Here is a 14,554-nt window from a genome sequence, read left to right on the forward strand (position 1 = left end):
AAACAATTTCACCGTCAACCACTTGAATGTGCGGCCAAAACTCTCCGAAATAAATGTTGGAGGTTCACTAGCTATGGGCATTTCCACTTTTCTTTGAAGCACCATAAGCGTGTTACGCAGTTCGCGATTTTTATGATGTCGCCCCAAGCCCTCTTTTAAAAAAAAACAACCAGGCAACGATGTTTTAACATATTCAAGCTTTGAAAACGCCCGTATTTAACCTGTCGACCCCAGGTAGCCAAAAAGAATACTGTTTTAGAAACGTCTGCAAACCGATCGACAGATTTTCAAACCTTTCAGAAACGATGACTTCTTGATCGGTTACAGGCATTTTTCAAAGGAGACTGTTTTACACAAAACACTCATTCCACCAACCACCACTTTTGGTAATAGATGGTCATTAGGGACGGCTTCTATTTAATTTGTGAAGTGGAGTAAACTCTTAGTGAATATACACTCAGTTGCAAACTAATTTGGTTTTTTCGAGAGACTCACCTGGAACCCAGCTAAATCTCTCGTTTGTGATGTTCTCAGGAGGAAACTCTTTTCAGAGAGGTTGGGGCTGGATTAATGCCTCACACACTGCTGCATTCGTATTCGTCAGATACTGTAACAACAGGTATGCACCCTAACACTTATTCATTTGTGGCAGATCCAGCTGTTCATCATGTCTGCCATCCACGATGAACAAACAAAGTCTTCGCCTGAGATATATGATTCAAATTTCACTGCGTGGATAGTGACGAAGCGTTAAACCTTTGCATTGGAACCGAGTAGCGATGCTATTTCTCCGAGCATTATCGCAACTACACCGAACAGGTGAAGTATGGGTTACAGGAGACTTCTATTAAGTGATGACGAATGACCTCTCTTCGTTGTGAATACGGCGATTTCATAGAGCTGCATCGATTCAGGTTTCTTCATGTATCGGTCAAGGCGGTTCTGCCGATATCGATGCATCATCCGATTTTACTTGGTTCGCGATAATGAATACAGTCAATATTACTAAAAAGCCGGAGTCGAATTACACGTTCCAGTAGTTTCCACACCTGGAAATATCGTTGCCGCATCACAGCTGCTGGCAGAAACCACGACAGTTGTGATGTAATGGAATGGTTATGCCTTAAGAAATGATAGACTGTGGGGTTCTCGCGGACGTAAAACGGCCACTGAAAGCAGCAGTTGGTGACGATCCTCGTGTTTCATAAAGAGCTTACTGAGGAGACACCAGACGAAAATAGTACTCATACTAGTCAATTGTATTTAAGCCATGAACTCTGGTTTCCGTGGCTTTTCTTATGTTGCGGAGGGCGAAAAACTGAACAAAGATTGCCTAAGTGAGAGTAACCAACCAAGATAACCGGTTGGGTAGTTTCACGCGTTGGGACCAAGTTAATGAAGTGAACCAAGGAAAATAGCCGCAACTTACATGCATCCACGTTCCCATACTCTACTTCCAAACGCTGACTCCGACCAAGAGCTGCCTGACCGGGTGCTGAATTCTGTCAAATAAGAGATTAGGTTGTACTATTATCAGCAACAATTCTGGCCGGTCCTTATGGAATGAGTCGAAAAAGTTGACTAATGGTTTCACCCAAATGAAGGCCCAGGGAAGAGGAGCAGGAAGGACTGGTCATGAGAACGTTTGCATTGATGATGAGCTATCTGAACTCCAATTGATAATTGTTCAGCTGTAGCACCCTTTCGGTGCCAAGCTGCCATGCCACACGAAGGAGGCATGAGGGCTGGGATACTGCCAGGTTGCCAAAGCCTAGACAGGGGAAGTCGAGAGGCAGAGGTCCGGTTCGAACCGCGGACCTTCCGGTCAGTAAATTCGTGCTCTAACTACTTGGCCCATCTCGCCCCTGAACTCCAATCTGCTCATTGGTTAAGTTTTGAACTCCAATTAAACTTGACCAATAGGCAGATTACTTAAGTGTGAAGTATCGGCCTTAGCGGAAGGTAATCTAGAACAAAGTCACTGAAAACCAAGAATAACTGACGTACCGAAAATTATTTTACATTACAACAGCAAAAAATTTCAATAATAAGCAGTCCTGATAAAGTAACTCTTGTGTATAAATTGTTGTTAATTATCGTCCAATGTGTCGAAAACAGTATTTGTGGCAGCCGAAGCACAGCAGTGTTTACCATATTCCCGCCGGATTTTTACTAAGTTCCTCAACGTAACAGCTAGTTTGCGGGTTACCAAGATTCCTTCTGATTCTAGTGGCATTGTGTGAACCCGTTTATGGTGTACCGTAGGGCGATCCGTTTGCTTGTTTGGCCCTTGAATGGTGTTAAAGAATTGCTACCTTCCATGGTATTCCGGGTCACGACAAGGAAAGAGCCAAAAGTCTCGAGTCGTTTGTCATGAGAGCCCCCTCCGATCTTTGTTCAATCACTCATGTTTGAGGACAATTACCTCCAACAGAAATGACTAGAGCTATTTTCCTTCAACATGAAAAAAATTCGAGTGGCACACTGGGATCTGATTCTGACTGATTGTTCACAATGACGATGGAATATTTAAACGACAAAATGCTAATATGCCACCTGATTGGTGACGAAACCTTTGCAACCCGGTTGCCCAGGTTGGCGACAGGTCGGTACAACAACTACCGTTTGTTTTCGCCGAAAATATCAGGGTTGTGCATCGTAGCAAATCATTATTGAGGAATTGAAACAGTAGCAGCGCGTATGCGAATAGCTACTGTCAAGCACGGCACTCAGCTCAAGAAAGAGTGGGGCGAGAGGTAATGGAGTGAATGAACCATCTTCCTCTGGCAAATGGTATCATGCAAGAAAATGCCACTTTCCGAATCTAGTGAGAAAAGATTTTTCTCTAAATGACAAGCCAAACCAAGAAAAATGACAGTTTTTGTATCCTATCACACACTTGGAGCAGAACCCCAGTTTAGCGTAATTCGAAAGCAGAACCCATTTAAGTACACCCGAAAGGAGAGGAAGTGTTGTACTGGAATAAGCACGTTTTGCTGATGAGAGGTACTGCACACTCCATGAATGCATTTATTGAGGGAAACCTGGAACTATTTGTGTTCTATAGGCAAGGTAGAAAGGGGCTAGGTAAATTGTAATGGGTTATTGATGTCGAGTGTTTCTATTCCATTCAGTTACCTGTCCAACCTATTTTTTATCGTTCAGCTGTAGCACCCTTTCGGTGCCTAGCTTCCATGCTACCCGAAGGAAGCACGAGGGCTGGGACACTGCCAGGCTGCCCAAACCTAAACAGGGGAAGTCGAGAGGCAGAGGTCGGGTTCAAACCACGGACCTTGCAGCCAGGAAATTCGCGCTCTTGAGCCACCTCGCCTGTCTAAACTGGCGAACGTGAATTCAGGAAGTGAGATTATACTAGTACTCAAAAGGAGGAAAGCGGGACACCGGAGGCTAATATAGCTTCATCGGTTACTACTATCAAAAAATTCATACAAATGCACCATCTACCGGATGCACAGCTGCCATTCAACCCAGAATATTGTTATGAAAGTCTGGATAGACGACACGTCGCTGGAGAAGTCGCATCACATGCGGGGTTAATACCTCAATCCATACATCTCGTGTTCCAGCGAGTATAAACACGTCCATAAGTCACACTCACTCCTCTTCAAAAAAAATTACTGACGGTTTGAGACCCACACTTGTCTTAGCTTAGGGTAGAAAAAAGTGGGCCAACAGTTTTTCAGAAAAATCAAACCTTAATTTCAACTTTAGGTCGTGAAGCGATCCTACTTGGCTAAGTCAGCTGCTGACTGCATTGAGATGATACAAAGATCGGAAAATCATACTAGTCATGTTTAGTAGAGATTGCCTGTTGCCAGTAGGGGGTAAACAACTGACCAGGTCATTGAAAAGAGGCTCCAAGCGTGTTGATCCTCGATAAATCCACTCGCTGTGTGTTTCGGAAAACCGAATGAGCACCAGACTTGCATCCACTTTGTCTACAGTGGCCTGGATCCAGTCACCATCCAGTTCGGTTTCGATCATTTGGCCTGGTTTTAGACGAACCATCGGACGCTGAAAGCAGATTTAATAGGAGAGACGAAAAAAGAAAATCGGGAACAATCACGTCACCACACAGTAGAAAAACTAAGGGCTCCGGACTATGAGGAAGTTTCCCTCATTCTGTTCAAACTAATAAAAACGAAGTATGCGGACGTTTTCCTGGAAGGAGAAGTGGTGCATGAAGGGGAATACAATCGTCGGAGATGTACCCAACCAAGTGTACACAAAGTGTTGTAGTTAGTGGATTTTGTCTGCATGTTCCAGCAATTATGCAGGCTGTGATGGCGGTCCCCAGCAGTCGCTGGGGCCTTGACCAATGGCAACTCCGGCGTAGCTTTCTTAGTTAAAGAAAGGACTCATAGAGGTCAGTATTTCACAATAAATGATGGGCGACCCTCAAACTTGAACTGGCTTAAAAGATCCGAAGCATCCAAAATCAGTGAACGACTCCCAACATTCAACAACTTCCACTAAAAAGGGGTCTTTGATATCGGCTTATTGACGAAGAGTTGGAGGCAGGAGGTGGAAAAAAATGGATAGCTATGTGGATAAACCAACGACCGGTTTCACTACCGTCACTCGAACAAGCCATCAGTTAGTGCAGTCGGAAGCGGGAAACGAAGCACGTCTGCCAGAATCAGAAACCCTACCTGAGGGTATTGAGCGAGATAGCGCTTGATGAAATCCTGTGACCCTTCGGTGGCCTCACGCCAGTTTTCCTTGGCTAAACACGTAGGCAATTATTGTACAAAGGCAGAAATAATCACTTACACTGATGACAGATCCGGTAAATTTCATTGGGTGGAGAATATTGTGTGTATCCATCATCAAAGAAGAGCAAATAACTGTAGGAATGATGAGGTTTCAAAGTGCGAAGGAGAGGCATTACCGGTGATTATTCCGTTCACTGGGAGGCTCCGCGATTAGGCCAGAGTAGTATCCGATACCTCCACTTTCATCTCGATAGATTGCTGGAAGCACCGATGAAAATGAGTGGTAGATCAGATCAATATAAAATAGGTTCGGCAAGTGTCATGGTTCAAGACAGCTCACCATTTATGGCAGAAACTACTGGACGAAAGGTCTGTGGTTCGGATCCAACGCTGGCTTGGATTAGGCAACCCGGCATTGGGTTGCACGGTAGCTATGCATGGATTGAATGACTATCATTTACTATGGGTCAAACGTAATAGTTATCCTGATTTGACAAAGTCTGTATTCACAAGAAACGTCGACAGAGAAGTTACACAACTGGTCCCTGGTCCATTAACAGAAAAGCAGGCTGGAGTTGCTCGCCTCTAGAAACACTACCCGCAAGTGATGACTTACATGCTTCTAAAAAAGATAAAGCACACAAAGAGTCGAATATAGCTATCATCATAACAGCAACGCAATAGTTGCCCGCCTAGATACACAAATTCAGAGAAACATCCGATTCCAGAAATGAATTGGTCGTCTTTTGGTTCCCCTGAATGCTCTATGCGGCCTATGGCCAATTCAACTGGGCACAACGTCATTTGTGAAGAATTGTCAAAAGAATGCCTCAGACATCCTTGTAGAAATACGGGTTAAAATGTAGATCAAGAATGTCGTCAGAAAGGTCTACTGAATAGACGAATCGGAATGTCTCTGTCACATAAGTTGACTATATTCAGTGACGAGTTTCAAAATGCATAGTTAAATCTGCGCATCATTTGTAAAAACCCTAGACTATTCTCGTTAAACGAATTTGCTGCCAGGCTGTAGGCAGCAAAAGTCCACGGGGCGAAACTAAATAAACTGTCATGCTCAAAGAAACATGTCGTTCGGCTGTGGCACTCCCTAGCACATATCATCTATTCACCTCCAAGGAAGCACAAAGTCGAAAACTGCTGACCAAGCCCAGAATTCAGATGACCAAAAGCAAGGACGACGGCATGCCACTTTTAACTAAAAAGGTACTGACTCAACACATCAGGTTCAGTCAGAGTTTCATGCTCAACAGGTTCATTTCACATTGGGTACCAAATCAAAAATTAAAGGTTCATATGACAAGGAAAATAATCTATTCAGAGAAAACCGTCCATCGAGTAAGCTCTCAGCTGTAACATCCTTTCGGTGCACAGCTGCCTTGGCACCCGAAGAAAGCACGAGGACTGAGATACTGCCAAACCACCCAAAGCTAGACAGAAGCAGTCAGGATCCAGAGGTTAGGTTCGAACCAAGGACCCTCCGGTGACTAAATTTGCGCTTTAAGAACTGAGCTACATTTCCGCGCTACCTTACAAAAACACAGCAATGAACCTCCGATATGCAGACGAGTGCCCAGTAATAAATCCGTACTTCGGATAACAGTATGGAGGCTGAAAGAGGATAGTAGATGTACTTTCCCATCATTAATAAGGTCAACAACCAGAAATATGGACCTAATAACATTCGTAAAAAACGAGTTGATTGCCAAAATACGAACCGGATAAGTCACTCAATCAGTTGATCAACCAGTTCGAGTTGTATTGCTCTGTTAGACGGGTACCGCGGTGAAATGCCCCCATCTCTCTCTCTCTCTATTTTTGCCCTGAATGGAGTATTCCTTCTGCAGGATCACTTTAGTCTTTATACTTGAGCACCTCATCTGGAAGAAGACTGCTGAGCAATAGAAGGGGAATTTGAGATAAAGAAAAAAGGCGGTACAGTTTCAGCTTACATCTGTACAGTCGAACGAGTGCGAACAGTCTGAATCAAAATCTAGTGATCACCCAGGTACCCAAAACTCGTTTGAGTCTAAAGATACCCTATCAACTTCAAATAAGCCTCCACAGGTGGCCCGAAATTGAATCCCCTTTGAAGAATGTCGCTGAAAGGTGCTGCCACAATACGACATCAAGCTCTTTATCAGAACATATATTAATATTATACTACTGCCAGCAAGTAGTCGAAGCTAGGATACTTCATCTGAATGCCTCTCAGGATTGTTTTTCCTAACCCACCCGGGTAGGCTTCGGGAACGATTTGCGAAATAGCATATGCTTTAGAAATTCGCTGTGCGTGAGGGTATAGTCACCTAAGCCAAAGCAGGACGAAGAACGGCTTAATAACAAGAAAAGAAACAGGCAAGAGGTATTCGGTACCGTGGTGAAATGAACGGAGGTTGGCTGCTTGAGCGCTTGGAGGCAGCGACAGGTCAGCACAAAGCCCCCTCCCTCATCCATTCTTTTCTTTCATTGAAACGATTCAAATATAGATATGTAAACTCTGTGGTTGTACGGCAGTGAAGCATCAGTGTCAACACTGATGTTGCTGTTTCTAATGATGATGAACGAAAAACACTGACAATTTACAGCGTGAAATCCGCCGACAGGAATGGCCATTTCCTCAGCGAATCACGACTGGCGAATAAACAGAACTCCGTGTTTTCTGTATGGCTGTTTCAGAAAGTAGAATAAGCTCTTTTTATCACATATATATGAAACATACAGGAAGGGAGAACTCACAGCCAGAGTCCCATAGTAAAGATGGTAAAAACAAGTAAAAGTGCACGCACCTAAAACTTGACGGAGGAAAACATTAACCCAGCTTCAGGGAAGTTGGCAACACAAAACAACGAAGGATGGCATGCTGAGGAGTATTTTGGAAGAATTTCGCTCCACACCAGGCGGAAAAAACTTGACAGCTAAAGCTGGACGACAAGCCCTGCGTGCTAGCAACAGCGAGATAAGGTTAATGGAGTCACATGCCAACGGCGACAGCTTCTACGAATACCCAACACACATCGATGATTTCTGACTGTTTATTTTCGACACATCGTAAGAGATACGGTAGGTCCGTTAGAGTGTTTTCAGTGATTTTGTATACACTCCTCGTCTTCTGTTTCTGAATTCAGCGATCTGTGTTTTCTGTTTGACTTTTCGGAGTGAGAAACCTGGCCGGCTCTGACTGGAAACAGAATGTCTTCAAAGGAGAGCACGCGGCAGCATAAACCACTACATTTTGTAAAAAAGAACGCTTCTCGGTGAACCCTCCAGCGAACTTACTTCAGCCATTAACAAAGACTAACGTTCACAATGAAGGGCAGGCAACAGATGAGGTTAATCCCACTCAGGAAAGCTATAAACTCTGTGGACAACGACAAAGAGGCACTGACAAAGGATTGTCAGAATAAGTTAATAACTGTGCGTTAGAGAAGCAGAATAAGTGGTGCGGGATCAAAACTTAGCGACCTTAGGAGTTTCACCCGTTAAAGGCACACTTGGTCTACCTTAAACGTGATATCCAACAGAATTCAGAGCCAGTGCAAGCAAAATCACTTAAGGCTTGGTTACCATGCAGAACACAGAAGCGACGTAAGTCATGACATTCGACAAAGTCGCATTCGGTTATAGGTATCCTCAAAGACACACTGGACAGCAAAGCTGTGACATTGAATTGAACGTTGATGTCAGTCGGCCACACCCACTGTAGTTACCGACACACGACATACTCATGTCTAATACGAAACTAAACAAGCCCTGTAGCTTGTCTAAACAAGGCTGGAGATTTATCGAGAGGAGATACCACACAACTTCAAGACAACGACATTGAACAGCACAACTCACATACTACACGAGCACCGACAGGATACTTTTGCTTCAGATCGGCGGCTGAAACCGCCAGGGCGAGAGAGGCCAGAGATGAATGGCATATTTCATCCTTTGCACCAGGAGCACTGTCCAAGAGGACCCTGTAAATAGCACTGTTTGGTCCAACAGCTCTCGTAGAGTTCGGGTCGTTGGATGTGGCAGGAGCAGGGCAGGATATAATACGACCAGGGAACCAAGTATCTCGTCCTTTGCGGCAAAGAACTGGTTGGGCCGCTGTGAGGGAACTAGAAAGGCAAAGCGTCATGGTTGAGTTTTTCAAACGAGTGTGATGACCTGGCGACAGGATTTCGAAAGCATTATTGTTCGTTATTTTGTGTTCTCAACAATAATAGGCAATGACGTTGTATACGAGTTTCGCCTTTCAAAGTTATTCAATGGATTCCATGTAAATTTGTGTCCTGTGGTGAATACTGTTTTATTTAAGTGGCACCCAGGGGTAACAGAACAGGGACTCCAAATAAAAACACGATGAAAAATCCACTTGGGGGATACATCGTCGGTTTATTCGTGATGGACAACTCAAGCAGTTGTCCTCCTTTATCTTAGGAGCTATTTGTATCTAAATTAAAGTTGGAACTAAGTAAAAAGACCACATCAATTTATGTAATTAGGTGTGACGTTTGGACAATCCGGCCACCGATGAACATAAGACTGCTTTAGCTAGGTAGCTATCGTTCTTAGCGGAGGACCTGGCAACCATCAAAGCATAAACCCGGAATTTAATCGGATGTCAATGAATAGGTAATAAACTATTCACGGCGGTTGACAGAGACGATCACCTCCGACGGTTTCGGATCAAATACTCGCTATAACAGCCCTTCCAGAACGCCCAAACAAAGAGAGGCTTATGTAATGGACACACCTTGCATATCGACTTTCGTTACTCTTCTATTCGTCGAGTTGTCACTGTAGTCGGACATGCCACAACGCGGCGACCATAATGTTCAGGCGGTGACAACGTCTGGCAAGGGACGGGTTTCTTTCGGAAGGGAACGCTGACTGGAGAGGTTAGCAATGTTCACCGTGACTCTGCCGCATCTTAACAGCGAATGACAGGAAATGAGTCGCTCGGTCAGCTCGTCGCCGGAGGTTCTGTGATTTCGGTCCGCTCCTTACTTTATGACTGAAATGATCAGGCCTGGCAGTATCTAAGCTCTTTTGCTTCGTACTCGTTGAATGATACCAAGGGCTCAGAGGACGCACTTGAACTATCTATTTTCTGAATAATTACTGGTATTTGTCTTGGCATGCTCTTGTGCAGTGTCTTGCGTGCTGTATAAATGGCAAACAAGACTGGCTGCGTTCTAGTACAGAAATCTGTACAAAGCCGATAATATACATCTTCAGGACGTAAAAACACCTCAAAGTCAAATGTGCCAAACAGAAAACCCTGACGAACAAAATTCTGGAATACGGGGAGGATGCATCCGAAGTATCATTATTGGCCAGTAATTTCAAGTAGACTGGATTACTGAAGACTGAGGATGCTAATTAAGACCACAAAATAATCCTATTTGAGTATTCCCGATAGAAAAGACCACATCCTTTAGGACAGCCTGTGCGGGAGAGTATTCCAATGTAATCACTCTTGAGTAGAAATTTCTTGAAACAATACAGGAAGCGGTCTTGTGTTCCTGAAGGAATACACTAAATGGCTAGACGCTTTACTATTGGCTCCGATTTATAAACCAAAATTCATGCTGGCATCAAGAGTAGTAGTGCCAGCGGAAATGCTTTGCCTTGCTCGGTAGTTGGGCACTTTGGGATGTAGCACGCAGTTGCAATACGGACCGAGGATACTGGTGCTGGAAAATAGAATTCTGCAATTCACTATAACCCAATATTTGATGAGTTCCCAACGCTCACAATAGCTTCTTATCACTGAAAGGAACCCCCCTCCCAGACAAGAACTCAAGCATATACTCAGGAGGGGAGACCGATAGAGAAAGCCTGGGAGATATATTCTTTAGTTGGGATGGGAAACTGGACGAGACTGTCCCAGAGAAGCAAAATTTATGCAAATACTTTTAACCAGTGACGGACCCAGTATTATAAAGACGTGAAGGTTAACAACAAAAGAGTTCTACGCCAAATCGATCGAGTTCCCGTACATTCATTATAGCATAAATTCATGCCGAATAAGGTCACAGTGCTCTGAATCTTGTCGTGTTTCTATAACCCTAGATGCAGTAATCTTGAGAGAAAAGCGTGTACCGGCTGTAAGTGTTGCAGTCTAACTGAATGGTGGGGTCATAATCACTAAAAAATGATACATTTGAAGAAATTCGTTCCTTTCTGCTTATGGAACTTGTCACAACTTGCCATTGGTCAAAATCAAGTGTTTAAAAATTGGAGAGAGCCTCGGGTCTGTCTACGACGCTTTACATTGAAAGCCACTTTCGACCACTACCCGTAAAGACCTTGCCGCAGATCGTCAGGTAGGGGAAGTTCCAGCATGTGATAGGTCTGTTTATCCCCGGCGACAATTGTGATGCCATTTTGTGTGGCATTAAAAGAACATGCGTGCAGATAAAAAAGGAACAACTGCAGTGCAAGTACTCACAGCCCAATCAGTAGTTCAGAAGGTTGTAGAGTTCGCCATCCACCCTTGCTTGCTAAACCAGCCGCAGAAACCACTGCACCACTGCGATAAAGAAGATAAAGCAAGAAGAGGATGATGGATGGAATAAAAACAACAAAGTTGCGAAATAAGGCAAGATCAACAGTAAACGGCCAATCCATATATGGATCAAATGTAGCGAAACGTGGATTGACCGAATAAAGCGAAGGTCGCGTTGGAAAGCACGTGGTCAGGCTTCGAAAATCTCAGTAACACACGGTCATGTAATCCGTAGCACGGCCCGTTGACTGCTGAAGTGAGGACAATGAGGGTACTTGCGTAGCTGGTGAATTTAACTTATAGGTGACTTAATAGATGTCAAAGATTTATGAAAGGTCGGAGAAGCTTGGACAACCGAGGATATTGTTGAAAAACTGTTCCATGTTGACAAATAATTGGAGAGGTACGTTAAAGTGCGAAAAAACTGACTTGGTAGAGGAGAAACGAAAATATTTGGTAAGTAGTTTCCTTAGGAGCATTTTTTGATACGACACTACACGCAAGATTGGTGCAGACTTCGACAGTGCACAACTGCTTTTGCTCTTTCGGGGCACCTCAGACATTCCACGTTTATCTAAAACACGAGTAGCATAGCTCAGGCCTATCTGGTGTAGCGTCCTTCTGCTGGCCGACTGCTCGTTTCTCATTTTTCTGACCACGCATAACGTTTAATTGCTCTCCAGTTGTTACTACAACGATTTCAGCCACCTCAAATTCTCCGTATGTGTTTCTGTGCCCCATGTTAATTGGTTATTAACACCTCCGTACTATGAGTTAGCCACTGTAGTCTGTTGCCTTTGTTTTAAACAAGTCTAGGAGCCCATTCCAAGTTAGTTCCATCGGGCGCACTGCTTCGAAAGAAGATATTTTTGGTCCGTTCCTTTACTCAGAACTACTGCCGAAACTTTCCGAATGCTTTCTACGGCATTAACCTATGAATGCTACCCAGTTACACTGTCCGAACGTCTAGGTCTGACGCTCTGCAGCATAACTACCGTTATTTTTGCTTGTCGTGTTACGCTACTGCTGAGTGACCAATTATCAATAAAGTATCTACTGTCCCCTTCCGGCCGTTCCTGCCGCCTAGTACCGACTGCATGCCAACTACGTTTAACCCAACAGACTCAACTGTCCTGTGAGATCCTAAGCGGCACCTGGATTCTCAAATGGAATTCACTTGACTGTATAAAGTCCGCAGATGTTTCACTTGGGTCAATGTTCAATATACCTTGTTGAACTGTGTTCCATCTTAAAGCGATAACCTAAGCAGTCAGTTAAGCACCAGTAAGCGGTTTCAAAACTGGGGTTTTGGAAAAAAAAGAATAAAGATTATCGGTGTGTATTTCAGAGATACGACGTTTGCTTTGAAGGATACGAGTGGTCATCTTTGGTCAAGACAATTACTAGGTTTTTATATGCAGATTCAAAGTTGGGCAACCATACCCAATTAAACTGGTTAATTTCCAACCAATTTCAACTCACACATGCACCAACCTGACCTGAAATTCGGACCAGCACACCAAACATTTTAATGCGTACAAACTTTTACTGTCAATTCAAAGACACCTGATTGTTTCTGCAAACAACAAAAAGTTGTTTGTGTTGCGAACCAAACTTCAGATTAATCCTCAATGATATTGGTAAGTAAGAATAGAGGCGCATGAGGAATAACCGTTCAACCAGCGCATTTGGATTTCTGAAAAAGCCAGTCATGATTCATTCGAGTACAAACAGTCAAATAAATTGGAATAGAAGAAAAGGCGTTTTCAGCCGGACCAATCGAACCTTGGTAAAGAAATGATTGTTTGTGAGTAACCGAGTGTACATCGATCCACAAGTACTGTATAGATAATAAGTCACTTTAGGGGGTGCATAAATCGAATCAGTCCAATAGCACCTCAAAATCCCAACGAACAATGCCAGACATGATGAAAAAGAAACGAAAGCACACAACTCCGCACAAGTGCCTTACTCAATCGGAGATTCAATTACTTGCAAGTCCTCGTCTTCCTTAGCCAAATCAATCACGCGATCATCGAACAACCGAACGACTCGTCCAAAAGAACTGAAAACATGCGTTTAATCGAAAAATGACAAAAGAAACAAACTTCAATTGTAAGTTTTTCATATCAGCAACAAGAGCATCCAGGTTTTCCTTCATCTTCTGCACTCCTTTTTGGAGTTCCTCTTTTTCACTTTCCAGTGCTTCCAAACGACCACGCAGCCCCACGTCCGCAAGCTTATCGTGGACAATCTCCATCAACCCGCATTCTTCCAAAGCCGATGGTATTCGCTGTTCGATAATATGTTGCTTAAGAGCAATGTCAGTCACTGGGAATCAGTGATTAAAGGGGATAGTAAGGTTACCATCATCAAGTTCTGTTTTATACTTTTGTGCAATAAAACCCATTACAAATTCAAACACTTGATTCACGTCAAATGACTTGTAAACGACGTCTGTCAATTCGTCCAACAGCTGCTTTGCTTCGGAAGACTTGTTCATCATAGAGCTGGGAAGTGGACAAAACGGGCAAGTGGCGATGATGATCGACTCTAAAGAATAAAAACAGGGTGTGGGAATAAGCGCTGTAAAAATGGGAGCATGGGGAGGAAACAGCTCGTTCGACGAAACCGTATCAGAAATAAACCTATTCAAGTACTTGTGAATCACCAAACCTGGCTAATTGTGGGAATTGAATTGGTTCTTTCTCACTATCGGCACAAAAACAACCGTACAGGGCGTAAAGTAGGCGGAGTTTGAGTAACCCGATTAATGATGAAAAGCGCTGAGTACTACAGACAGCCAACCAACTCATTATTCAGTTGTATTATATACATATATATATATACATATGTGTGGTTTTATTAGTCATTTTCTTACTCTTATATATCCGTTACCATCACTTATCACATACATAGTTCACGAAATAACCGACGAAAAACCATTAGTTTCATGCAAAAAATTCGCACTGAATGGTTAAATCATCATCATTGACAGCATGACATCAGTGTTCAACACCGATGCTTCACTGCCGTACAACCAAGACTTATTTGAAAGCCTTATTGTAAAGAAAAGAATAAAGGTGGATGGGGGAGGGACTTAGTGCTAGCTTAACACAATCATTCCGAGGTGCCTACACCTCCAGAAATTCACTCAGGCAATCTGGACAGAAACTGACAACAAGAACGCCACTGACATCGGGTGCCAGCCATATCTTGTAGTGTCTCCAACCAGGCACAGTGAGGATCACGCGGTCCCCATCCTGGAAGGCGAGTAGAACCGACAGCACCCAAG

General features: G+C 43.6%; 3 protein-coding genes across 3 annotated transcripts in view; 1 reads left to right on the forward strand and 2 right to left on the reverse strand.

Annotated features, from left to right (window-relative positions):
* T265_08195 (hypothetical protein) overlaps positions 1–4,909 on the reverse strand; it is a gene marked incomplete at both ends in the record, with an annotated part of 32,308 nt that extends 27,399 nt beyond the window's left edge. The window contains 4 exons of the mRNA XM_009173924.1: positions 1,430–1,502; positions 3,859–4,035; positions 4,674–4,747; positions 4,795–4,909. Of these exons, the coding sequence (XP_009172188.1) occupies positions 1,430–1,502; positions 3,859–4,035; positions 4,674–4,747; positions 4,795–4,909 (439 nt within the window). The remainder of the gene's footprint in view (positions 1–1,429; positions 1,503–3,858; positions 4,036–4,673; positions 4,748–4,794) is intronic.
* T265_08196 (hypothetical protein) lies at positions 4,556–6,241 on the forward strand (the record flags this gene model as incomplete). The annotated part of the gene is made up of 2 exons (XM_009173925.1): positions 4,556–4,679; positions 5,961–6,241. The coding sequence occupies 2 exons, from the start codon at positions 4,556–4,558 to the stop codon at positions 6,239–6,241; spliced, it is 405 nt and encodes a 134-aa protein (XP_009172189.1).
* T265_14498 (hypothetical protein) lies at positions 4,911–13,765 on the reverse strand (the record flags this gene model as incomplete). The annotated part of the gene is made up of 6 exons (XM_009173931.1): positions 4,911–4,994; positions 8,595–8,863; positions 11,203–11,283; positions 13,232–13,324; positions 13,368–13,590; positions 13,627–13,765. Coding segments are annotated over 6 exons (888 nt in total), but the record flags the coding sequence as incomplete, so codon positions are not given.
* Between the last annotated feature and the right edge of the window lie 789 nt (positions 13,766–14,554).

The sequence above is a fragment of the Opisthorchis viverrini genome (genome assembly GCF_000715545.1).
Source record: "Opisthorchis viverrini unplaced genomic scaffold opera_v5_206, whole genome shotgun sequence".
Lineage (NCBI taxonomy): Eukaryota > Metazoa > Platyhelminthes > Trematoda > Opisthorchiida > Opisthorchiidae > Opisthorchis > Opisthorchis viverrini.